General features: G+C 42.3%; 1 protein-coding gene across 1 annotated transcript in view; it reads left to right on the top strand.

Annotated features, from left to right (window-relative positions):
- Positions 1 to 26671, top strand: part of nlgn4xb (neuroligin 4 X-linked b) — a 34406-nt gene extending 7735 nt beyond the window's left edge. The window contains exons 3-6 of the mRNA XM_039669994.2: positions 3101 to 3253; positions 15288 to 15473; positions 16702 to 17491; positions 18706 to 26671. Coding sequence (XP_039525928.2) covers positions 3101 to 3253; positions 15288 to 15473; positions 16702 to 17491; positions 18706 to 19573 — 1997 coding nt within the window. The 3' untranslated portion in view covers positions 19574 to 26671. The remainder of the gene's footprint in view (positions 1 to 3100; positions 3254 to 15287; positions 15474 to 16701; positions 17492 to 18705) is intronic.
- The last annotated feature ends 1189 nt before the right edge of the window (positions 26672 to 27860 follow it).

Genomic DNA, 27860 nt, shown 5'->3' with positions numbered 1-27860 from the left:
GAAAACTGAGGAAGAACTGGACTGTTTTGCACTGAGAGACACAAATATTGGGTCAAATGGTAAAAATTTTAATCTATTTCTACATTTTTCTTGGTATTGTAGAACTTATATTTATAACTCAATAATGCAGCTTTACAATGTTAATCTCTGAAAGCATCGTTATCATTATATATGCATGCATTCTTGGATTGCTGTGATCTTATTTGTGCGAATGCAGTTGATGTAGTTTCATATTTATCATATCACAACAAAATGCAGAATATGTGTGTGTTCCCCATGGAAATGGATTTGAGGCGATGTTTCAGTTCAACATAATGAGTCATGTGATGCTCTCTCTCTCTCTCTCTCTCTCTCTTTTAAAAATTTTACCCCTTTTGAATATTTTCGAAAATATATTTGAAGGTTTTGGTTGGAATTTTTCAAAAACAGTATTTATTTTTGGGTTTAAATATATTAAGTCTCAAAGTGAGTCCTGCACCTTTTCCAATTGTTTGATTGGTCAAGCAAAGTTAACTATTTGGAAAGCATATAAACTTGAAAATGAGGATAAAAAGATAAATATGGTAGAATTGTTCAAAGCTTTGGTAGAATCCAGAGTTAAAATAGAGTATGAATTTTATCAAATTAATAATGATATGCATTAAAAAAAAAAAAAAGTTGTGTATGATGCTAATTTTATTTTTGTGAATGATGATGATAAATTAGTGTTTCAGTGGTATTGCTGAAATTTGAAGGAATTAATATTGTTGTTTATTACTCATCGTTATTAATTATGAAAATGTGATTATTGCATAACATGATAGGAAAATAAAAAGTGTTAAACATCTCTCTCTCTCTCTCTCTCTCTCTCTCTCTCTCTCTCTCTCTCTCTCTCTCTCTCTCTCTCTCTCTCTCTCTCTCTCTCTCTCTTTGACTTTACAAAGAAAGGAAGTTTTTTAATGAAACGGCTATTTAACCTTTAGACAAAATCTAAAAAATAAAAAAAAAATTTGCATATGTTTGAGTATCATATTTGATCCACTTATATTTTTAATGGCTCATATAGAGAGAATATGGAGAATAAACAGCTCAGTTTTATTCTGAGCAAAAATATGCTGATATGTATATGAAATTATGAAGCTTGTAATGTAAATCAATGAGATCTTAAACATTATAGCTGATACTAAATATCAATATCTGCCAATAATATTGGAGATATCGCGATATCTGCTGGAGAGATTGTGTGTGAACAAAGTTTTGATGGTGTTGATCATTAAATATGATGAGAATGAGCTTGTGTTATTGGACGATCAGCGGTTTATTGAATATGTACAGTGATACGGCCGTTGTTTATGTGAAGATACGCTGATTTCATTGAACATGCGTGCTTTTATGAAACTGAAGCTCTTTTTTTTAAACAGAACAAAACTCAATAACGCTCCACAGTAAACATCCTCTCATTAAACGCTTCATATTTCATGCGTAATGGAAACAGTCAGCAGTTTTTCATAATTGTCCAGTTTCCCAGAGTTCAGCTGGTTTTGGCCTGAATCTTCTGCTAATGGAGACCATCAGGACTAATGGATGAGACGTAAAAGCTCAGTAATGACCTCAGTCGTCTAAGATTAAGGACAAAATCTTCAACATTTCCTCTAAATGCAGAAGTTTCACATTAATGGAATAATTCGGCAAAGATTCGTCAATATTTGCACCACAAAAACGTTCTTATCCTGTATTTCTGTCCTGTTTTCCATCTTAACGTTCTTCAAGATACACGTGAGCAAAATGACTAATATTACGTTCTGGAATAAAATATTGCTGGAAATTGAAAAGCAGAACAGACTCCAGTAGCAGATATTTGGGATTTTTTTAAGCACAAACTCAATTAATTTTGAGAGATAAAAGATTTTTTTTTCTTTGCAAAATTTGAAATGCAAAATTTTACAAAAAATTTAAACTTGAAATACTTTGCCCTAATTTCATAAAATTAAACAATAAAACCCACTTTAAACATCTATTAGGTGAAAAAGAGACTGTATCACACTTGCAGCCGGATACACACACACACACACACACACACACACAAGCACAAAAACACTTACTTCACAGAATTTTGAAATCGTCATAAACAGTTCTTTTTTTAACACTGTTAATTTGTAGCTACAATTAATTTAATTTGTACATTTATAATAGTTATAATATTTGATTATTTTGATGTCTTTATAATTATTCTACGTAAGCTTTGGCAATATTGTACACTGTAAAAATGAATATGCTTTATCTAATCAATAAAATTGTGGCAACAGATTACAAGCAATATTATTTATTAAATTGAACAAATTAGAATTGAGTAATATTTAATCAAATTAATATTCTAATTTGTACAATTTAATTAATAATATTGCTTGTAATATGTTGCCACAATTTTATTGATTAGATAAAGCATATTATTTTTTTCAGTGTATGATGTACAGTCTAGAGCCCGACCGATAAAGGATTTTGAAGGCCGATACCGATACAAATATTTTTGGGTTTTAAAATCCGATATTCCGATATATCGGCCGATTTTTTATTTATTTATTTATTTTTTTAAACTGGACATGATAGTCACAAATTTTGTCATGCTTATTTGAGTTTAGAGAACTGATGGGGATGATCTTTTAATTGTATGTATCGTGATCAACTCAACGAGTGTTGCCAACAGGAACGGTGTAGAGCGCCCTCTGGTGGACAAACTATACAACTCCAACACTCATGACATGGTTCAAGTGTGTTTCGTCCGTTTTAATTTATTTTTGAAATATTCATTTATCGGCCATTATAACTGCCGATACCGATAGTTTGGAAAATGCCTAATATCGGCTGATAATATCGGTCTGCCGATATATCGGTCTGGCCCTAGTACAGTCATGCCAATGACGTAGTTTTTTATTGAATTTATTGAGAGAGAGAGAGCGAGAGAGAGGCACAGGCGCAATCGGACTGTGTGTGTGTGTGTGTGTGTGTCTGTGAGAGAGAGAGAGAGAGAGGCACACCCGCAATTGAACTGTGTGTGTGTCTGTGTGAGAGAGAGAGAGAGAGAGAGAGAGAGTGTTTGTATTAAGTCATTCTCTTGTTTCAGACACACACGATGAGTCGGGTTTGAAGCCGGTCATGGTTTATATTCACGGCGGCTCGTACGTGGAGGGAACCGGGAACATGATGGACGGCAGTGTCCTCGCCAGCTACGGCAACGTGATCGTCGTCACCGTCAACTACAGGTTAGGAGTGTTAGGTGAGTCCTTCACACACACACACACACACATTCTAAGCTTCGGGGTCAGTGTGAGGCTTTAACACTCTGGCTGCGCAGTGATTTACTAAACAGGTTTTGGCACTCGCTCTGAGAACACAATGAATAGAAAAGGTGAAATGGTCCTGATAGAAATAGACACGCGCTCAAAAATTTGAAATGAATTTCCTCTAGTGGACGCGTGCGGTACTGCGCTCAACAACATCATTTACTGGGAGATCAACCTTTGACCTCTTTACAGTTATGGCTTTGATTTTCTGTTTTTGTCTGGGATAATAACAATTGAAAACAGTATTTTGTCCATTTTTCATAACAATAAACAACAAAAGTCTTTAACTTGTTTTTTTTTTGTTCAAATTTTAAACTTTTCTTTCTCTTCAGCAATAATCTGCAAGTGTCTTTAAGACACAAAACTCCTGTTTTTGATCAAAGGCATTCAGATTTATGAGAGTTTATGTTGGAAATTTCTTTTTCAGTCTTTTGTGAAAGAAAACCTATACTAAAATGCAGTGTTGTAGTCGAGACCACCTCACACCGAGACCAGAGAGAGTCGAGTCTGAGTCAAGACCGAGTCCATAGAGAGTCGAGTCCGAGTCGAGTCCGAGACCAGAGACGGTCGAGTCCGAGTCCATAGAGAGTCGAGTCCGAGTCGACACCGAGTCCATAGAGAGTCGAGTCCGAGTCCATAGAGAGTCGAGTCCGAGTCGACACCGAGTCCATAGAGAGTCGAGTCCGAGTCCATAGAGAGTCGAGTCCGAGTCGAGTCCGAGACCAGAGAGAGTCGAGTCCGAGTCAAGACCGAGTCCATAGAGAGTCGAGTCCGAGTCGAGTCCGAGACCAGAGACGGTCGAGTCCGAGTCCATAGAGAGTCGAGTCCGAGTCGAGTCCGAGACCAGAGACGGTCGAGTCCGAGTCCATAGAGAGTCGAGTCCGAGTCGAGTCCGAGACCAGAGAGAGTCGAGTCCGAGTCAAGACCGAGTCCATAGAGAGTCGAGTCCGAGTCGAGTCCGAGACCAGAGACGGTCGAGTCCGAGTCCATAGAGAGTCGAGTCCGAGTCGAGTCCGAGACCAGAGACGGTCGAGTCCGAGTCCATAGAGAGTCGAGTCCGAGTCGAGTCCGAGACCAGAGAGAGTCGAGTCCGAGTCAAGACCGAGTCCATAGAGAGTCGAGTCCGAGTCGAGTCCGAGACCAGAGACGGTCGAGTCCGAGTCCATAGAGAGTCGAGTCCGAGTCGAGTCCGAGACCAGAGACGGTCGAGTCCGAGTCCATAGAGAGTCGAGTCCGAGTCGAGTCCGAGACCAGAGACGGTCGAGTCCGAGTCCATAGAGAGTCGAGTCCGAGTCGACACCGAGACCAGAGAGAGTCGAGTCCGAGTCAAGACCGAGTCCATAGAGAGTCGAGTCCGAGTCGAGTCCGAGACCAGAGACGGTCGAGTCCGAGTCCATAGAGAGTCGAGTCCGAGTCGAGTCCGAGACCAGAGAGAGTCGAGTCCGAGTCAAGACCGAGTCCATAGAGAGTCGAGTCGAGTCCGAGACCAGAGACGGTCGAGTCCGAGTCCATAGAGAGTCGAGTCCGAGTCGAGTCCGAGACCAGAGAGAGTCGAGTCCGAGTCAAGACCGAGTCCATAGAGAGTCGAGTCCGAGTCCATAGAGAGTCGAGTCCGAGTCGACACCGAGTCCATAGAGAGTCGAGTCCGAGTCCATAGAGAGTCGAGTCCGAGTCGAGTCCGAGACCAGAGAGAGTCGAGTCCGAGTCAAGACCGAGTCCATAGAGAGTCGAGTCCGAGTCGAGTCCGAGACCAGAGACGGTCGAGTCCGAGTCCATAGAGAGTCGAGTCCGAGTCGAGTCCGAGACCAGAGACGGTCGAGTCCGAGTCCATAGAGAGTCGAGTCCGAGTCGAGTCCGAGACCAGAGAGAGTCGAGTCCGAGTCAAGACCGAGTCCATAGAGAGTCGAGTCGAGTCCGAGACCAGAGACGGTCGAGTCCGAGTCCATAGAGAGTCGAGTCCGAGTCGAGTCCGAGACCAGAGAGAGTCGAGTCCGAGTCAAGACCGAGTCCATAGAGAGTCGAGTCCGAGTCGAGTCCGAGACCAGAGACGGTCGAGTCCGAGTCCATAGAGAGTCGAGTCCGAGTCGAGTCCGAGACCAGAGACGGTCGAGTCCGAGTCCATAGAGAGTCGAGTCCGAGTCGAGTCCGAGACCAGAGAGAGTCGAGTCCGAGTCAAGACCGAGTCCATAGAGAGTCGAGTCCGAGTCGAGTCCGAGACCAGAGACGGTCGAGTCCGAGTCCATAGAGAGTCGAGTCCGAGTCGAGTCCGAGACCAGAGACGGTCGAGTCCGAGTCCATAGAGAGTCGAGTCCGAGTCGAGTCCGAGACCAGAGACGGTCGAGTCCGAGTCCATAGAGAGTCGAGTCCGAGTCGACACCGAGACCAGAGAGAGTCGAGTCCGAGTCAAGACCGAGTCCATAGAGAGTCGAGTCCGAGTCGAGTCCGAGACCAGAGACGGTCGAGTCCGAGTCCATAGAGAGTCGAGTCCGAGTCGAGTCCGAGACCAGAGAGAGTCGAGTCCGAGTCAAGACCGAGTCCATAGAGAGTCGAGTCGAGTCCGAGACCAGAGACGGTCGAGTCCGAGTCCATAGAGAGTCGAGTCCGAGTCGAGTCCGAGACCAGAGAGAGTCGAGTCCGAGTCAAGACCGAGTCCATAGAGAGTCGAGTCCGAGTCGAGTCCGAGACCAGAGACGGTCGAGTCCGAGTCCATAGAGAGTCGAGTCCGAGTCGAGTCCGAGACCAGAGAGAGTCGAGTCCGAGTCAAGACCGAGTCCATAGAGAGTCGAGTCCGAGTCGAGTCCGAGACCAGAGACGGTCGAGTCCGAGTCCATAGAGAGTCGAGTCCGAGTCGAGTCCGAGACCAGAGAGAGTCGAGTCCGAGTCAAGACCGAGTCCATAGAGAGTCGAGTCCGAGACCAGAGAGAGTCGAGTCCGAGACCAGAGAGAGTCGAGTCCGAGTCAAGACCGAGTCCATAGAGAGTCGAGTCCGAGACCAGAGACGGTCGAGTCCGAGTCCATAGAGAGTCGAGTCCGAGTCGAGTCCGAGACCAGAGAGAGTCGAGTCCGAGACCAGAGAGAGTCGAGTCCGAGTCAAGAACGAGTCCATAGAGAGTCGAGTCCGAGACCAGAGACGGTCGAGTCCGAGTCCATAGAGAGTCGAGTCCGAGTCGAGTCCGAGACCAGAGAGAGTCGAGTCCGAGTCCATAGAGAGTCGAGTCCGAGTCGAGTCCGAGACCAGAGAGAGTCGAGTCCGAGTCAAGACCGAGTCCATAGAGAGTCGAGTCCGAGTCGAGTCCGAGACCAGAGACGGTCGAGTCCGAGTCCATAGAGAGTCGAGTCCGAGTCGAGTCCGAGTCCAGAGACGGTCGACTCCGAGTCCATAGAGAGTCGAGTCCGAGTCGACACCGAGACCAGAGACGGTCGAGTCCGAGTCCATAGAGAGTCGAGTCCGAGTCCATAGAGAGTCGAGTCCGAGTCGAGTCCGAGTCCAGAGACGGTCGACTCCGAGTCCATAGAGAGTCGAGTCCGAGTCGAGTCCGAGACCAGAGACGGTCGAGTCCGAGTCCATAGAGAGTCGAGTCCGAGTCGAGTCCGAGACCAGAGACGGTCGAGTCCGAGTCCATAGAGAGTCGAGTCCGAGTCGAGTCCGAGACCAGAGAGAGTCGAGTCCGAGTCCATAGAGAGTCGAGTCCGAGTCGAGTCCGAGACCAGAGAGAGTCGAGTCCGAGTCAAGACCGAGTCCATAGAGAGTCGAGTCCGAGTCGAGTCCGAGACCAGAGACGGTCGAGTCCGAGTCCATAGAGAGTCGAGTCCGAGTCGAGTCCGAGTCCAGAGACGGTCGACTCCGAGTCCATAGAGAGTCGAGTCCGAGTCGACACCGAGACCAGAGACGGTCGAGTCCGAGTCCATAGAGAGTCGAGTCCGAGTCCATAGAGAGTCGAGTCCGAGTCGAGTCCGAGTCCAGAGACGGTCGACTCCGAGTCCATAGAGAGTCGAGTCCGAGTCGACACCGAGACCAGAGACGGTCGAGTCCGAGTCCATAGAGAGTCGAGTCCGAGTCCATAGAGAGTCGAGTCCGAGTCGAGTCCGAGTCCAGAGACGGTCGACTCCGAGTCCATAGAGAGTCGAGTCCGAGTCGAGTCCGAGACCAGAGAGAGTCGAGTCCGAGTCGAGTCCGAGACCAGAGAGAGTCGAGTCCGAGTCGAGTCCGAGACCAGAGACGGTCGAGTCCGAGTCGAGTCCAATAACCAGAGAGAGTCGAGTCCGAGTCGAGTCCGAGACCAGAGACGGTCGAGTCCGAGTCGAGACCGAGACCAGTGAGGGTTGATTACCTAATTTACTTTTATTTACTTAGAGAAATCCTTTTTTTTTTTTTTTTTTTTTTACTGAATTTACTTAGAGTTTAAAAAATATGATCAGTTTAGGGTAAAAAGGCCACATAGTAGGTGGTGTTAAAAGTAATTTTATTACAATTTGTCATGCGCAGTTGCGCACTAGAAAATCACCAATCACTGGCCGTGTCAATCAATTTAAAGAAATATTTTATTAACATACATTAATAATCATGAAAAATATTTTTAATTGAACTCGAGTGGACTCGGGAATAATTCCAGTACGAGTCAATTCCGAGTCCAAATGGAGTCCATGACAAGACCAAGACCATTAAAATATGGACTCGAGACCGAGTCCGAGACGAGTCCGAGTCTCGAGTACTACAACACTGCTAAAATGTATTTAAAATACATTTATTTCAAGTAATTTATGACCATCATGTGAAGAGCATCAGAAATTAATACTTACATTAAATGTATCAAAAACGTGACAGTAAAGACATTTATAATGTTACAAAAGATTCTATTTCAAGCTGTTTCTTTTAAACTTTCCATTCATCAAAGAATCCTGAGAAATAATGTGTAGCAAATGGTTTCCTCACAGATATGAAGCAGCACAACTGTTTTCAGATCATAATCATAAATGTTTGTTGATCATCAGATCCTCATATTAGAGTGATTTCTGAAGGATCACGTGACACTGAAGACTGGAGTAATGATGCTGAAATTCACAGGAATAAATTACACTTTATTATATATTCACATAGAAAACAGATGATTTACATTATAATAATATTTCATATTTTTTACTGTATTTTGATCAAATAAATTCAGCTTTGATCACAGGAATACATTACACTTTACTATATATTCACATAGAAAACAGATGATTTACATTTTAATATTATTTCATATTTTTTACTGTATTTTGATCAAATAAATTCAGCTTTGATCACAGGAATACATTACACTTTACTATATATTCACATAGAAAACAGATGATTTACATTTTAATATTATTTTACAATTTTTACTGTTTTTTACATCAAATAAATCTACCCTTGCTGAGCAGAAGAGACTTCTAAAACTTTTTCAAAATGTTACACCAAATTTTTAAACAGATGAATATGTTTGCAATGATTAAAACTTTAGATTATGAAAGCTGTTGAAGCTGTAGCTTTTCTTTTACTCTCAGTGCATAAAGACATGAACTCAGAAAGAGAAAACCTTCAGATCCTTCATTAATGGGTCTTTTATTTATCTGCATAATGAAGGTGGCATTAAAAGTTCTTCCAAAAATAGATTCCTCACTGAAAATAAACATTTTATTCCTTAAACTCAGAAGAACAGCGTGAGGATGTGAAGCACAAACACTGATAACACTAATAAACACGGACACAAAGCAACTCAACTAGTTTGCTCTCTAAATGTGCCGATTTGCTTTTGTTTGTGATTTATTTACTTTGAACCCACACACATCCAGTTTGCATTATTAATATTTTTGGTGCAGAACATATTTCATTTTCTCATCCGCTATTGTGACCTTGATGATTTCAGCCAATCGGCTCTTCTTCTCACCGAGATATTCAAGCAGGTTTGTTTAAAGGTCTTGAGGTTCACTGAAACAAAGACCCAGAATCCCACTTCGTGATGTCATCTGTCTTTATGGAAGAAGAGAGCATGTGAATAGATCCATCAAGCGCATCAGATTCAGTATTAATATTTTCTAGGTCAGACGTTTATCAAATGATGTGATGCTTTGAGCAAGGCATTCCCTTATTATTGAGTGTTCAGAATAGGACAGAACACATGTTGGGATAATTTTACCCAGCAAATTGGTTACTTGTTTAACCCAGCGTTCTGGGTTGATGAATTTTTATGAGGTTAGAGATCTGGGTTATACAAAAATTGTTTAAACACTGGGTTGTTAAGTCTGACCCAGGATCTGGGTAACACGAAAACTACCCAAACACTGGGTTGTTACATCTGACCCAGGATCTGGGTTACACAAAAATTGTTTAAACACTGGGTTGTTACGTATGACCCAGGATCTGGGTAACACGAAAACTACCCAAACACTGGGTTGTTACATCTGACCCAGGATCTGGGTTACACAAAAATTGTTTAAACACTGGGTTGTTACGTATGACCCAGGATCTGGGTAACACAAAAACTACCCAAACACTGGGTTGTTACATCCGACCCAGGATCTGGGTTACACAAAAACTACCCAAACACTGGGTTGTTACGTCTGACCCAGGATCTGGGTTACCCAAAAACTACCAAAACACTGGGTTGTTACGTCTGACCCAGGATCTGGGTTACCCAAAAACTACCCAAACACTGGGTTGTTATGTCTGACCCAGGATCTGGGTTACCCAAAAACTACCAAAACACTGGGTTGTTACGTCTGACCCAGGATCTGGGTTACACAAAAACTACCCAAACACTGGGTTGTTACGTCTGACCCAGGATCTGGGTTACCCAAAAACTACCAAAACACTGGGTTGTTACGTCTGACCCAGGATCTGGGTTACACAAAAACTACCCAAACACTGGGTTGTTACGTCTGAACCAGGATCTGGGTTACACAAAAACTACCCAAACACTGGGTTGTTACACCTGACCCAGAATCTGGGTTACACAAAAACTACCCAAACACTGGGTTGTTATGTCTGACCCAGAATCTGGGTTACCCAAAAACTACCCAAACACTGGGTTGTTATGTCTGACCCAGGATCTGGGTTACCCAAAAACTACCCAAACACTGGGTTGTTACGTCTGAACCAGGATCTGGGTTACACAAAAACTACCCTAACACTGGGTTGTTACACCTGACCCAGGATCTGGGTAAAACAAATCTACCCAAACACTGGGTTGTTACACCTGACCCAGAATCTGGGTTACACAAAAACTACCCAAACACTGGGTTGTTACGCCTGACTCAGGATCTGGGTTACACAAATCTACCCAAACACTGGGTTGTTACGCCTGACCCAGGATCTGGGTTACACAAAAACTGTTCAAACACTGGGTTGTTGCATCTGACCCATGACCTGGGTTACACAAAAACTACCCAAGCACTGGGTTGTTACGTCTGACCCAGGATCTGGGTTACACAAAAACTACTCAAACACTGGCTTGCTACGTCTGACCCAGAATCTGGGTAACACAAAAACTACTCAAACACTGGGTTGTTGCGTCTGACCCAGGATCTGGGTTACACAAAAACTACCCAAGCACTGGGTTGTTACGTCTGACCCAGGATCTGGGTAACACAAAAACTACTCAAACACTGGGTTGTTGCGTCTGACCCAGGATCTGGGTTACACAAAAACTACCCAAGCACTGGGTTGTTACGTCTGACCCAGGCTATGGGTTACACAAAAACTACCCAAACACTGGGTTGTTGCATCTGACCCAGGATCTGGGTTACAAAAAAACTACCCAAACACTGGGTTGTTACGTCTGACCCATCAGCTGGGTTACACAAAAACTGCTCAAACACTGGGTTGTTGCATCTGACCCAGGAGCTGATTTACACAAAAACTACCCAAACACTGGGTTGTTACGTCTGACCCAGGATCTGGGTTACACAAAAACTACTCAAACACTGGCTTGCTACGTCTGACCCAGAATCTGGGTAACACAAAAACTACTCAAACACTGGGTTGTTGCGTCTGACCCAGGATCTGGGTTACACAAAAACTACCCAAGCACTGGGTTGTTACGTCTGACCCAGGATCTGGGTAACACAAAAACTACTCAAACACTGGGTTGTTGCGTCTGACCCAGGATCTGGGTTACACAAAAACTACCCAAGCACTGGGTTGTTACGTCTGACCCAGGCTATGGGTTACACAAAAACTACCCAAACACTGGGTTGTTGCATCTGACCCAGGATCTGGGTTACAAAAAAACTACCCAAACACTGGGTTGTTACGTCTGACCCAGGAGCTGGGTTACAAAAAAACTACCCAAACACTGGGTTGTTACGTCTGACCCAGGAGCTGGGTTACACAAAAACTACTCAAACACTGGGTTGTTACGTCTGACCCAGGAGCTGGGTTACAAAAAAACTACCCAAACACTGGGTTGTTACGTCTGACCCAGGAGCTGGGTTACACAAAAACTACTCAAACACTGGGTTGTTGCATCTGACCCAGGAGCTGGATAACACAAAAACTACCCAAACACTGGGTTGTTACATCTGACCCAGGAGCTGGAAAAAAAAACACAAATACTGAAAAAATAACCTCAAACATTTACCCAAAAGGCTTAACCCATGATTTGGGTATAAAATAACTGTAGATATTCGAGTGTTCAGTGCTTCAGAGAGATAACCACAGACTCCGAGTGTTTTCCTGCAGGGACAGAGTGACTGACGCTGTAGCAGATCAAGACTCGAAGAAAAGAAAGACCCGTCTTCATCTGACAGTGTGTTTGAACAAGCTGTGTCTCATATTCTTCGTCTCATCCTCTCACAGAGAAACTCTACTGACACTTCATGTCAAAATATTGATGTAAAATACATGGACGTAATTCACTGATCCGTGTGTGTGTGTGTGTGTGTGCGATGCTGTCGTCTGCAGATAACAGAGCTCAATTAAAGCTTTTATTTTTATGTTCTTTACTTTCTATTTCTGTTCTGCTGTTTTGGAACAAAAGCACATAGTAGAAACTGAGTTGATTTGAAATACACCACCGTTCAATGGTTTGGTGTTGGGAAGATTTTTAATGTTTTGAAAGGATCTTCTGCTCTGCAAGGCGACATTTATTTGGTCAAAAATACAGTAAAAATTGTAAAATATTATTAGAATTTAAAATTTCTGTTCTCTATGTGAATATATAATAAGTGTAATTTATTCCTGTGTATTTTCAGCAGTCTTCAGTGTCACATGATCCTTCAGAAATCACTTATGATTATTATCAGTGTTGAAAACAGTTCATATTTGTCATAATCACCAAGATTATAACAAATAAAGGCTTGAAATATCTCACTTTGCATGTAATGAGTCTATATAATATATTAGTTTCACCTTTTAAGTTGAATCACTGAACTTTTGCACAATATTCAAATTTCGAATTTTAATTTCGAAATATTCGAATTTAAAATATCAAAACAGATATTTTAAATTCTAATAATATTTCACAATTTTTACTGTATTTTTGATCAAATAAATGTTAGTTCATGTCTTTATTTTTATTATTTTTTTTTTCATATTTTATCTGTTCAAAATCCAAGCCTTAGAAACAAGCTGATTTTAATATATTTCAGTTTTTCTTTCACGCAACACATTTTTTATGGTTTTATCAATGGCAGGCTGATCTGCACATATGATATATGTTTAATAATGTGTAAACAGCTGACGGGAACACGAGGGACGTTTAGCGTGTGACAAACGCTCGGCATTTTGCCACAAACTCCACAGATGACACCAGAGTCCTCTCATTAGACATCGCATGCTGCAGTTCCTGGATCAGTCCTCCGTCACAGATAACCAGAGGTGTTTAACAGCCGACGCTTTGTCTTAATGTTTGCGCGGCTCATTGAAGGACGAGGCCAAGTGTTTATTGCTCAGGAATAAATTGCCCAGTTGAAAGTCCTACATCACTGAAGAGGACTTCAATTAACCTTTATCAAGCGCTGGCCTGGAGTCAGGAGATATATGCATCATGGGTGAAGGTCAGCCCAAGCGGTTTTTATCTGGAATTAATAATGAAACGCCTCAGAGATGTGTGTATATGACGCAGAAAGATGATGGATGAAGCTCATCAATAAATAACACACACAATCCACCTCTTGTACATCCATTGCACTTCTGAGCGAGCGCTGGTGAAGAAGCTTTAACAGGTGTTTAACGCGCCGCTAATCTACACGCGTTTATGAGTGATGATAGTGGAGATCCTCAAGGGCAGATTCGGGGGAAATTGAGTTTGCCGTTTCATATCTTGAGCTTATCCTGATAACGCACTTTGAGAACGATTGAAAATGCTTTAGCGCTTCTGTTAGAACGAGCAATATGATCATAAATAATGTGTCAAAACCAATGTTCCTACATCTTTTGTTTGAAGAAATACCTGAATACATTTTGAGTCATTCTGTTTCTCCGGTAAATTTGTCTTGATATAAGAATATTTAGATATTTGTGCTGGAAACGAGACATTTTTTTGCCTGTGATGTTCATAATATACAGTGTGAGGTGCTGAAACTTAAAAATAACTTAAACATTTTTTTTTTCACCCAGCAATGCCTTAAAATAATAATATTTCAGTGATTTTCCATTTCTTAAAACATTTAAAGCTACACTGTGTGATTTTTACCCCCATCTAGTGGCGAAAAGGTATACGACCATCCAGTGAATATTAGTTTCTGTTCCTCTCAATTCTGATTTCGTTTTAACTCCTACGGTGGCCAATGTAGTCCAAGATTAACATGGCTTCCGGTTCGACCTCGTCCATGAGTGTTAACTCAAATGTAAACGCGAAAGGCAAGCTTATGTCCCTCTTTGGCTAATGTACTTTCAACATGGCGACCGACATTAGAACCCCTTACCCGTACACTCTTAGCAGAAATGGTTCTATTTAGAACCAAAAATGGTTCCATCCCCCGCTTCATATATGAAACTCCAAAATGGTTCTATATAGAATCTTTTTTTTTTTTTTGTAAAAGGTTCTATTAGCCATGTATGGAACCCCAGGGTTCTATAGAACCCAGAGGAACCCTTTTTTAAGCGTGTATAGAACCTTTTAAGGGTTCCAAATACGTAGCGCTGGTAGAACCTTTTAAGGTTCTATATAGAACCTTTTCTTCTAAGAGTGTATGTATTTTCAATGGCATATTACACACTCACGAGAATACTTTATTACTTGAACAAATTAATGAGCACATATATTTTTGAAAGAACTAAGTGTTTTTAGCTAAGAATAAACTAAAAGAGTTACACAGTGTAGCTTTAAGTAATCTAATGAACCGTTTTCTATTGATGACAATAAAAAACTGTTATTTTAGATTAAGACTCCTAATCAGTGTTATTTTTGTATAATATACGGTTAAATATTTTTTATACATATTTTGAATGATTTTTATTTTTTTTTTACATTTTTATATCTTCTGTTTGAGTGCATGTGCACAATATTTTATATTTATAGTGTAAATTTTCTTCTCACTGCCTCTCTTGCCTTATTGGAGTGTTACAGTAGTTTATTAGCATTTGTTCAATTACAGTTTTTTTTTTTATATTTAGGACTTACTAAAATATGTTGTCAAATAATATTCGCTATTACTTCAATGCAAGTGAACAAGCGCACCGTTATTTGTTGTGTAGTGTGTTCAAGTATGCCAGAAATGAGCAGATTCTGCAATACGCTGTATTTAATATATCATGAGGATAAATCTGTGCAGAATTACACGAACTTCCCAGCAAAGTGAGTAAATATAATTTACCCTTATAAAGTGTTACCCTCAAAAGAGCATTTTACCCACATTTTCCACGTGTTCATTTCAAACCCTGTATATACTGTAGATATACTGATAATAGCCCTGCACCTAATTCAGTGATGCTGAATCAGTAATATGTGTGTGTGTGTGTGTGTGTGTCCAGTTGGTGATCTTCCAGATGCCATTGTGTTGCAGGTTTCCTCAGCACTGGAGATCAGGCGGCGAAGGGGAACTACGGTCTCCTGGACCAGATCCAGGCCCTGCGCTGGGTGAAGGAGAACATCCAGGCCTTCAGCGGCGATCCAGAGCGAGTGACCATCTTCGGCTCGGGAGCAGGAGCCTCGTGCGTCAGTCTGCTCACCCTCTCACACTATTCTGAAGGTGTGTAAGCTGAAGGGCCCTGTTATGCTCATGGTCTAAAGGTGCACTCATGGCATGTCCGAATCCACGGGACAAATGGTCGGTGCTCCCGGCGCTGGTCTAAACGGGTCGTCCCTATTCTCTTAATGAGTGATGGGTGTGTGTTGTCTCTATTCTCTAACTGTAAAAGCGGCTCAACGTGAACTTCAACTGCATCTGATCTGAGTTTAAGACGATTTAACCTTCATTTAGGAATGAAACGTGCGGCAAACATCTAATACTTGTAATTAGAGGATAAACAAGAGAGAAGCTTTAAGGATCCCTGCTGTTTTCTGTCAGAATAAAGGCTTAACGTTTTAAAGAAATTAAGAAAGGCAGAAATGTTTGTATTGTCATTTTACAGTTAAAAAACATGCATAAAAATGTATCATAATATTTCTTAAACACTTGATTTTTTAAATTAATTTTACAGTGAAATATTACACAGCAAAAAAAAAAATGTTTTCTTGTCGTCTTTCCTGATTCTTGTATCAAATTCAAGACACATTTACTGGGGAAGCAAAATGACTGAAGATATTTAGTATTTTATACTGAAAAAAGTTTATGTTTATGCTTAAAACAAGAACAAATATCTGGCAATGGGTCAGTAAAATAATCTTGTTTTCCCTTTGAATTAATTACATTTTTCTGACCCCATTGGCTGATTTTGTTTTTCTTCTTGATTTAACATAAACTTTTTTCAGCAGTAAAGACTTAATATCTTTTTTTATGTGTTTTCACACTTAGTAATTTTGCTTCTCCTGGAAATGTTTAAAATCCCCTTGTAATCAATCGTTTTATCCCTTAAAACCAAATTGTCTTCATCCCTTAAAATATCTTGAATGTAACTCGACACCCTCGTCTCATTTAGTATGCACGGTTCTATGAATTTGCAAATGAGCCCCACCTCCACTCACTCCCTCACTCTGAGATCCACTGGTTGACCTGATTGGTTACAAGGTGGTTTGTGTCTTTGGTTCACTGCAGTTTTAAGGAGGAAATACTCAATCCTCAATGTGTATCAACTTACACATGGTGTGTGTTAAAGCATATTAAAAAGACCACATACACACATTAACAACATTAAACGCTGGATTTTCACCACAGGAGGACTTAAACATTTTGGCTTTCAAAAAACAGTCAACAGAAAAATCCTTAAATCATGAATGTGTGTTTCATGACTCTCTAACAGTGTGTGTTTGTGTCTCAGATCTGTTTCAGAAAGCAATCATTCAGAGTGGCACGGCTCTCTCCAGCTGGGCCGTCAACTACCAGCCGGCCAAATACACACGCATGCTGGCCGAGAAGGTCGGCTGCAACGAGGACGACACGGTGGAGCTGGTCCAATGCCTCCAAAACAAAAACTACAAGGAGCTCATCGAACAAAACATCACCCCTGCCAAATACCACATCGCATTCGGGCCCGTGATCGACGGAGACGTCATTCCGGACGACCCGCAGATCCTCATGGAGCAAGGAGAGTTCCTTAACTACGACATCATGTTGGGAGTCAACCAGGGCGAGGGATACAAGTTCGTGGACGGGATCTTAGACAGCGAGGACAGAATAACCGGAAACGACTTTGAGTTCGCAATTTCTGAATTCGTCGACCACTTGTACGGCTATCCGGAAGGAAAAGATACCCTGCGGGAAACCATAAAGTTCATGTACACGGATTGGGCGGACAGGGAAAACCCGGAGATGCGCAGGAAAACGTTGGTTGCGCTTTTCACGGATCACCAGTGGGTGGCGCCGGCCGTGGCCACAGCGGATCTGCACGCTCAATACGGGTCGCCCACGTACTTTTACGCCTTTTACCACCATTGCCAGAGCGATATGAAACCCGCCTGGGCCGATTCTGCACACGGAGACGAGCTTCCGTATGTTTTCGGCATTCCCATGATCGGACCCACGGATCTGTTCAACTGCAACTTTTCCAAGAATGACATTATGCTGAGCGCCGTCGTCATGACGTACTGGACGAACTTTGCCAAAACTGGGTGAGTACATGATGACGCATGTGTTTACATGAACTAAACGAATTAGTGGGAGAAAAAACATCGCTATCTCACGACCAATTCGTACGAGTGATTAAAAAGTGGCTAATTCGTACCTCACTCGTACGAATTCGTATGATTTGTCTAAACCCATGTGATGGGTAGTTTTAGGGGCGGGGTTAGGTGTAGGTCATTCGTACGAATTCATACGAATTAGCCACCTTGTAAAATTCGTACGAATTGCCGTGAGATCATTTGTCTCGTTTTTCTTTACCAATACCTAAATATTCGTAAATCAAGATACGGACTTGCCACAGGAATTTAAATTTGATTGAAATTGATTTTGAAAGGAAGAGTACATTATTATTAATACATCAAAATAACCTAAATTAAATTCAAATTAACGAAAAAATCAACATTGAAACAGAAATCATGTTGCTTTTTATTTTCCTCTTAATGACGTCTTTTTATTGACGAATATACAGTTCTGTGATATAGAAAAAAATGATTCATGGTTATTTCATGTAATATATTTAGCTGAATATTTTCAGCTTCAGAATCATCAACATTGGGTTACAGCACCAAGTCCAACTCTATTCATTTACACCTAAAATGTAAAACCAGATTTAGCATTTTAATCAACGGTACATTTTTTGTTAACCTTTTACCATATGTCTTGGAGTATCGCAATAATATCGTACCGTGATGTGTATCGAATCGTGATGTGGGTATCTTTACACTTCTAATATACACTACCAGTCAAAAATGTTGAATCGGTAAGATTTTTAATGTTTTTTTGGTTTTGTTTGATTAAAAATGCACCAAAACAACTGTAATATTGTTAAATATTATGGCAATTTAAAATAACTGTTTTCTATTTAATATATTTTAAAATGTATTTTATTCCTGTGATCGAAGCTGAATTTTCAGCTTCATTACTCCAGTATTCAGTGTCACTTGATCCTTCAGATATCACTCTAATATGATGATTTTATGCTCAAGAAACATTTATGATTATTATCAATGTTGAAATTTTTTTTTCAGGATTCTTTAATGAATAGAAAGTTAAAAATCTTTTGTATTTGTTTTTTTGTTGTTGTTGCATTTTTAACCAAATCAATGCCATTCAAAAACACAAAAAATCGTGCTGATACAAAACTTTTGACTAGTTTTGTATAATGCACATTAAAGGCAAACTGTGTTGCTCTACTTCACAGAGACCCAAATCAACCAGTTCCTCAAGACACCAAATTCATCCACACTAAACCGAACCGCTTTGAGGAGGTGGCCTGGTCGAAGTACAACCCTAAAGACCAGCTGTACCTTCACATCGGCCTGAAGCCTCGTGTTCGCGACCACTACAGAGCCACCAAAATCGCCTTCTGGTTGGAGTTAGTGCCACACTTGCACAACATCAACGAACTCTTCCAGTACGTCTCATCGACGACTAAAATCCCACCGCAAGACACGACGCCTTTCTCCTACACCAAACGCTTGTCCAATAAACTCTGGCCTTCGACCACTCGCCATCCTCCCGCTCCTCCAGCAAACACCAAACAGATGTCGGATCAGCAGAAAACATCGGAGCACGCCGACGGGACGGTCATCATCGAAGCGCGGGATTATTCCACCGAACTGAGCGTGACGATCGCCGTCGGGGCTTCGCTTCTCTTCTTAAACATCCTTGCATTCGCGGCGCTTTACTACAAAAAGGACAAACACCGGCTAGAGTCGAGTCGCAGACTCAGTCCTCCGAGAAACCTAGCGAACGACATTCCCCGCGTGCCGAGCGAAGAGTTGATGTCCCTGCAGATGAAACAACTCGATCACGACCGCGATCACGATCACGACTGCGATTCGCTGCACGGCCACGACATGATCCACCTGAGCTGTCCGCCCGATTACGCGCTAACGTTGCGCCGGTCGCCCGACGACGTGCCGCTAATGGCGCCGAACACCATCACGATGATTCCCAGCTCTTTCGCGGGAATGCAGCCGTCGTATCACAACCCGTTTAACGCGTTCGGGAACAACACTCCGAGCAGCACGGGTCTCCCTCATGGACACTCCACGACGCGAGTATAACGGACTCTTCGATGCGCACCCAAACGCTGAGGGTGTTATTTTGCTACGGACTCTTTTATGAATTAAGTAACGTTACACTTATTAACCTGTATAATGTGATCAGTGAATGTAATCATTTTTCGCATTCATGGTACAGTGACCGACCGAAGCACTCAAAAAATATTATTACGTCAAATTAAGGAATATTATTTGCATCCTGATTTCCTGATTAACGTGTGTGGCGATTTATCGATTTATCGTGGCATTGCAGCGCTAAAACCTGCATCTTAAGGCCCGTTCACGCCAAGCATGATAACGATAAAAATAAAAATATAGATTCGTTTAAATGTAAAAGACTGTTCAGGGGTGCGTTTCCCGAAAGCATCGTTAGCCAACTATGGTTGCAAGTTCCGTCGTTACTAATAGAGTTCAATGGAAATTGCGACCAACTTGCGACCATAGTTGGCTAACGATGCTTTTGGGAAACGCACCCCAGAACGACTTTTTTTCCAACTGATGAATGATAAATACATTGACAGCTGATTGGAATCCATCCTTCCTTAAAGAGTGTGAGCATTTAAATTGACAGACAACAAAACTGCAGCTCTGATAATAGAATTGTGCGTTGGTGTGGATGCTAATATAGTTGTAGTTATAATTTTGATGTCAAACCTTCAGGCCTTATGCACAGATATCATGTTCAGACACGTGTTGGATTTTTAACCACCCAGAATGCCCCAGCAACCACCTAGCAACCACCCAGAATGCCCCAGCAACCACCTAGCAACCACTCAGAATGCCCCCAATAAACGCTGAGTAACCACCCAGAATGGCCCAGCAACTGCCTAGCAACCACCCTGAATGTCCCAGAACACCTACAACCACCCTGAATGCCCCACATTGCGCCGGATGCCCGAAAACAACATGCTGCTAATGGCACTGAACACCATCACGACTCACCGTCGTATCACAACCCGTTTAACGCGTTCGGAAACAGCACTCCGAGCAGCACGGGTCTCCCTCATGGACACTCCACGACGCGAGTATAACGGACTCTTCGATGCGCACCCATACGCTGAGGGTGTTATTTTGCTACGGACTCTTTTATGAATTAAGTAACGTTACACTTATTAACCTGTATAATGTTAATGTAATCATTTTTCGCATTCATGGTACAGTGACCGAGCGAAGCACTCAAAAAATATTATTTCGTCAAATTAAGGAATATTATTTGCATCCTGATTTCCTGATTAATGTGCATTGCAGCGCTAAAACCTTCATCTTAAGGCTCGTTCACACCATGATAACAATAACGAAAACGATAAAAATATAGATCGAACGATATCAGTGGAATCACTTTCAGATCGACTTTTTTTTTCAGCTGATGAATGATAAATATGTTGATGGCCAATCAGAATCCATCCTGCATTTAAAGAGTGTGAGCATTTAAAGTGACAGTGAGCATTTAAAGTATACCGAAACTGCAGCTCTTGTAATAGAATTGTGCATGGGTGTGGATGCTAATATAGTTATTGTTATAGTTTTGATGTCAGCACTTCCGGCCTGATGCACAGATTTCATATTCAGACATGTGTCAGATTTTTTACCACTAAAAACATCCCAGCAACTGGCTAGCAACCACCCAGAATCCCCAGCAACCGCCTAGCAACCACCCAGAAAACCCCAGAAACCACCTAGCAACCACCCAAAATGCCCCAGCAACTGCCTAGCAACCACCCAGAATGCCCCAGCAACCGCCTAGTAACCACCCATAATTCCCCAGCAACCACCCAGAACACACAAGCAACTGCCTACCAACCACCCAGAACACCCCACTAATCACCTAACAAACACCCAGAACGCCCCAGCAACTGCCTAGCAACCACCCAGAATGCCATAGTAATCACCTAGTAACCACTCATAATTCCCCAGCAACCACCAAGAACACCCCAGCAACCGCTTAGCAACCACCCAGAATCCCCCAGCAATCACCAGAACACCCTAGCAACTGCCTAGTAACCACCCATAATTCCCCATCAACTGCCTAGCAACCACTCAGCACCCCCCATCAACTGCCTAGCAACCACCCAGAATCCCCCAGCAACCACCCAGAACACACCAGCAACCGCCTAGCAACCACCCAGAACACCCCACTAATCACCTAACAAACACCCAGAACGCCCCAGCAACTGCCTAGCAACCACCCAGAATGCCATAGTAATCACCTAGTAACCACTCATAATTCCCCAGCAACCACCAAGAACACCCCAGCAACCGCTTAGCAACCACCCAGAATCCCCCAGCAATCACCAGAACACCCTAGCAACTGCCTAGTAACCACCCATAATTCCCCATCAACTGCCTAGCAACCACTCAGCACCCCCCATCAACTGCCTAGCAACCACCCAGAATCCCCCAGCAACCACCCAGAACACACCAGCAACCGCCTAGCAACCACCCAGAACACCGCAGCAACTGCCTAGTAAAAACCCAGAACGCCCCAGCAACTGCCTAGCAACCACCCAGAACGCCCAAGCAACTGCCTAGTAACCACCCATAATTCCCCAGCCACCGCATAGCAACCACCCAGAGCACCCCAGCAACCACCCAGAACCCCCAGCAACCGCCTAGCAACCACCCAGAAACCCCAGAAACCACCTAGCAACCACCCAGAATGCCCCAGCAACTGCCTAGCAACCACCCAGAATGCCCCAGCAACCGCCTAGTAACCACCCATAATTCCCCAGCAACCACCCAGAACATTCAAGCAATCGCCTAGCAACCACCCAGAATGCCCCAGCAATCGCCTTGTAACCACCCATAATTCCCCAGCAACCACCAAGAACACCCCAGCAACCGCTTAGCAACCACCCAGAACACCGCAGCAATCACCCAGAATCCCCCAGCAATCACCAGAACACCCCAGCAACCGCCTAGTAACCACCCATAATTCCCCAGCAACCGCCTAGCAACCACCCAGCACCCCCCCCCCCATCAACTGCCTAGCAACCACCCAGAATCCCCCAGCAACCACCCAGAGCACCCCAGCAACCACCTAGCAACCATCCAGAACACCCCAGCAACTGCCTAGCAACCACCCAGAACACACTATCAACCACCTAGCAACCACCCAGAACACCGCAGCAATCACCTAGTAAAAACCCAGAACGCCCCAGCGACTGCCTAACAACCACCCAGAACGCCCAAGCAACCGCCCAGTAACCACCCATAATTCCCCAGCAACCGCATAGCAACCACCCAGAGCACCCCAGCAACCACCTAGCAACCACCCAGAACACCCCATCAACCGCCTAGCAACCTAGCAGTGATCGTGTGTGGAGTGAACGGGCCTTAACTCCTGTGAAAGCAGCAGGTGAATGTGTGAACATGTTATTGTTGGTGACAGCAGTAATATCAGGCGTATATGCAGATTTAGGTGTGTGAATCGCAGCAGTGGAATGATGCTGGTAAAATCAGATGCTCAGAACCGGCCGACAGGACAGGGATTTGCTCACTCAGTTTTGAGGGTGTTTTTTCACTGTTACCTGATATTCATAATTATGTATGCTGTAGAAAGACTATAACGTCTTTCAGACGGACAAACAGACATGGATAGATTGAATTTCCCTCTAATGTTCTAGAGTGGGTTCTGTCTGTCATTATGGGAGCATTGTGTGGTGATTTAAGAGGATTTATTAAAAAGATTTAGTCTCTGTGCCAAATTAAACTTTAATTAACCACGTTCCCAGTGTTTTTCAAAGTGTGACCCAAAAAGTGCATGAATAGAAAAGAAAAACCTTGTTTTGAGGAGCGACACGTGTCACATCTTAATCCTGAGATCAGGTTGCAGTGTTGAAACTCTGAGAGGATCTTCTGTCAGATCTTAAAGGTGCTTTCAGCCAGTCTGCAAACTCAATCCCACCTTATCACAGAACACGCTATAAACGATTGGCTGGTGGAGACGAGAGTTTCTGATTGGCTAAAACTGTTTTCTTCTGATTTCTTACAGCACATGTTTCTGTGATATCTGTAAGGCTGTAGCAGTGAAATTTTTTTTTTTTTTTTGACGGGGGGGATGGGGGAGCCACAATATATATATACATATAAATAGGCTATATATAAATTTAAACTTGTGTTAAATTAGAATTGAATTAAAATTGAACGTGTTTGTAACCCATTCAAAATACCAAAATGTGTTTTGTTCAGTTGTGCAGACAAACAACATAACATGAGGATTCACACATCGTCTCGTGCAGCGCTTCTGTGAACGGAGATAAACTAAATATATGTACGAAGCTGAGATTCGATTGATTTTTGTGACGCTCTCCGCAAACTTCACGGAAAGAAAACCGAGACGGCAGAAAGCGGCTGTTTGTGTTCTTTATTTTACAAAAGCACAATGTTTTGTTTTTATTGTCAGTGTACAAATTACACAAATTACATTTTCGAATGATGTCTTACTCTTATCTGTATGACCATAAATGACGTAGTAATATTAAGCGTAATATTGAACTTTATGCATCCGCCATTGTCACCACCGCATGCTAATGAACTGTCACGCGCAAAAAAAAAATCCATAATTTTTCATTTTAAAGGATTAGTTCACAATTTCCTGATAATTTACTTTCCGTCATCCAAGATGTTCATGTCTTTTCACACTCAAGTATTTCTCCATATAATGGACTTCAATGGGGTCCAACGGGTCGAAGGTCCAGATGTCCACGACTTCATGCATTACGTGATCACATTGAAAGGCCCCGCGGTTGAGCGAAAAACTCCATCTTACGTTTTCCTCCAACTTCAAAATCGTTTAAAATCGATGTTTTACCTTTTTTTTGTAAATGGCGTTTGTCTCAGTCTTTGCACGTTCACTTTGTAAACACTAGATCTGTTCTTACGCCTACGTCCCGCTTGACCTTTCACCCTGATCTCGTAATGTGTGTCGCATCACAGCGAGAGCAAGACCAGCATTAGTGGTTAAAGTATATAAATGTGTGTTTTGTTGTAAAGATCAGACTCTTTTTCCTCGGCTGGATCGTGTCGAGACTTTGAAACTCACGTCTGGACCTTCGACCCGTTTGGACCCCATTGAAGTCCATTATATGGAGAAATCCTGGAGTGTGTTCTTCAAAAACCTTGAGCATCTCGGATGACGTGGGGGATTTTAATTCTGAAATGAACCACTCTTTAAAGGATTAGTTCACTTTTGAAAAAACTTTTGCTGATAATTTACTCACCCCCATGTCATCCAAGATGTCCATGTCTTTCTTTCCTCGGTCGAAAAGAAATTAAGGTTTTTGATGAAAACATTACAGGATTTTTCTCCTTATAATGGACTTCAATGGGAACCAGGTCCAACCGAGGTCCAAAAGACAGTTAATAACAGTTTCAGATGCAGCTTCAAATGTCTTTAAACGACACCAGACGATGAATAAGGGTCTTATCATGCGAAACGATCCGTTGTTTCAAAGCTTATTCCAAAAATGTAACTTTTCTAAGGACAAATGCTAGCCTTTCTCCATTCTGTGAGGCGCGTTTGCAACGTCACGTAATACGTAATTACGTTCAAAAGGTCACGGGCGACGTAGCCAGAAGTACAGAGTCAGTGTTTACAAGTTGAACGCATAGGTTGAACGCGCAAACTAACTCAAACGCCGTTTACAAAAAAGGAATTAAAAGGTAAAACAACGATGTCGGACGATTTTGATTCTGTATTTCCGGCTACGTCGCCCGTGACCTTTTGAACGTAATTACGTATTACGTGACGTTGCAAACGCGCCTCACAATATATTACAAGGCTAGCATTTGTCCTTAGAAAAGTTACATTTTTGGAATAAGCTTTGAAATAAGCGATCGTTTCGCATGATAAGACCCTTATTCATCGTCTGGTGTCGTTTAAAGACATTTGAAGCTGCATCTGAAACTGTTATTAACACTATCGTTTGGACCTTGAACCATCCGGTTCCCATTGAAGTCCATTATATGGAGAAAAATCCTGGAATGTTTTCATCAAAAACCTAAATTTCTTTTCGACTGAGGAAAGAAAGACATGGACATCTTGGATGACATGGGGGTGAGTAAAAAGTTTTTTCAAAAGTGAACTAATCCTTTAAGCAATCAGGAATCGTGACACCGCTGCTGGGCTGTTGTGAGATTATCTATGTATTATTCCATTTAAACGCTTGCTTACAGCACCTTTAAGAGCTTGTATCAGTCTGGCGATGGCCTTCATCTGACAGTATTCTTCCTCTCAGCTTGAATATTGTTATTTTAGTGTATATAGCATATAGGATAAATTGTAAAAAGAACATCTGCAGCTTGTAATATCGCTTTCAATTACATTTTTTTTTCATTGGCTCTTGTACAGTTCTGAATGTACGTTTCCATCTCCATCCCTCTGTGTGTGTTTGACCATTACCAAACATTATTTATGTGCCAGAGGATCGTCTCGTCCTCTTATTCAATAGTTCTGTAGATCCAACATGTCCGAAACTGCATCTAATGGAACAGCAAAAGTAATGAGTGCTTTCCTGAACACCTGCCATTGGTCAGTCAAACATATAGTCCCGCCCCCCAAACCACGCCATTGGTTGAGTCAGAAGTTGATGTCAGGTTGTCAAGAAATTACACACTTTAACTTTAAAGTGATGTTGGTGTGGTGTTTCCAGAAAGATGAGTTACAGATATAAATGTTTTCTTGTTCATTGTTGGAGATTTTAATGTCCATCTTCCTGTGATTGTAATTTGTAAACAGGAAGTTTGAATATACTGTCTGTTACTGTAAGTTTCATTTGCATAATGATTTATGAAAAAAATGGTTTTGAAAATGATTAAATAATGCACACAGACGTTATTTTTGACTTTTCCTGTTGCAAAAGCTTCACCAGAGGATCCATGAACACTATGAATCATCATCATCATTGGTCCGTAAATATATAAATCATATGAATCATTCATCTGCGTAACAGGGTACATGTTGCTTCTTTAAATCTTTCCTCATACTTTACGCTGTATGAAACACGTGAATATGATTTGGTTTTGCCTCATTGAAAGGCTTGTATATGTAAGAGACTTTTTGCTGCTTTTTCTAAAATTAAATAAACTTAGATTTTACTCATTTTCTCACTCACTTTTCATGTTTGTATATATGTGATATTTTTGTCTTTCTGTTTACACTTCTTTCTTGCTATTGTGTGATCCTCCAACACTTCTCAGTTGTTTTCAGGGGAGAACACAAGCCGGTCAGTAAGTGTGTGTTGTGCGGGTAATGTTGGTGTTCCTCATCACATTGGACGGCTCTGATGACAGATGGTGGATCTTCAGGAGCATTACATTGACTGCATGATCTCGCTCAGTCTGTGGCACTGAACCATCTGTGGTCACTCATGGACCACAGACACACAAATACTTCTGAAGTTCTGCAATTAGATCATGAAAGCGTATTTAATGGGTTTTTTTCCCACTGAAGAGTCTTGGATCGCGCAGTGCATGATTCGTTGACGTAATTTCCACTGAGACAGGAAGCTAATTAGGCTGGAAATATTGAATGGCTCCTCCCCCTTTTCAAATAGCCAATAGCGTTTTGTTTACCTCACAGACTGACAGCACCACGGAAGCGAATCCAAGCGCCGATGAAACGTTGGATTCAATAGTAGTGGTGTGAATAAAATAAAAAATAAAAAAATAAATAAAATGTCATTCTTGACCAACGTACAGTTGGAAAACAGAATAAAACTCAAGCGTTTGAGCAACTGAACACACACTCCAACACATATTTCTGCGTGATTTTTCTCCTAAATGCTTATCATAAGCATATTCACATAGTCATACTAAAATCTAAACCTTTGGGGTCTAAGTTGCAAGGGTTGATGGTTGATATGGGGGTGTTGATCACCCCCACCAATGCCTCAAAGCTTCACAGTCGTTTCCTCTTCATGGGGTCAACGTTTTATTCAGTAACATTACATAGTTTTGATTTATGTGCTGTCTAATGTTTGATGATCGCGTTATTATGATTATTACGCTTGCTTCAGCTTCTTCTTCCCCTGTGTTTTGATCTGGAGATTCAGTACTCTTTCAGCGCCCCCTACCGTTTAACAGGGAAAACACAGATTGCAGAAAAATTCCGTCAATGCCAAAGAAAGAGTTTAAAGGGATAGTTCATACTAAAATGAAAATTAAGTAATCATTTATTCACCCGGCTGTTATTCTAAAGCCGTACACCCTTCCCAGACAGCAAACTGACATTGAATCAACGTGGAAACGACGTCTCTCATGACATTGAAACAACGTTGATTTTGCTCATCGA

Source organism: Pimephales promelas, chromosome 7 (genome assembly GCF_988280905.1).
Source record: "Pimephales promelas chromosome 7, fPimPro1.hap1.1, whole genome shotgun sequence".
NCBI classification, from domain to species: domain Eukaryota; kingdom Metazoa; phylum Chordata; class Actinopteri; order Cypriniformes; family Leuciscidae; genus Pimephales; species Pimephales promelas.
Note: the sequence above shows the minus strand (reverse complement) of the source record. Positions and strands in the feature narration are given on the sequence as shown.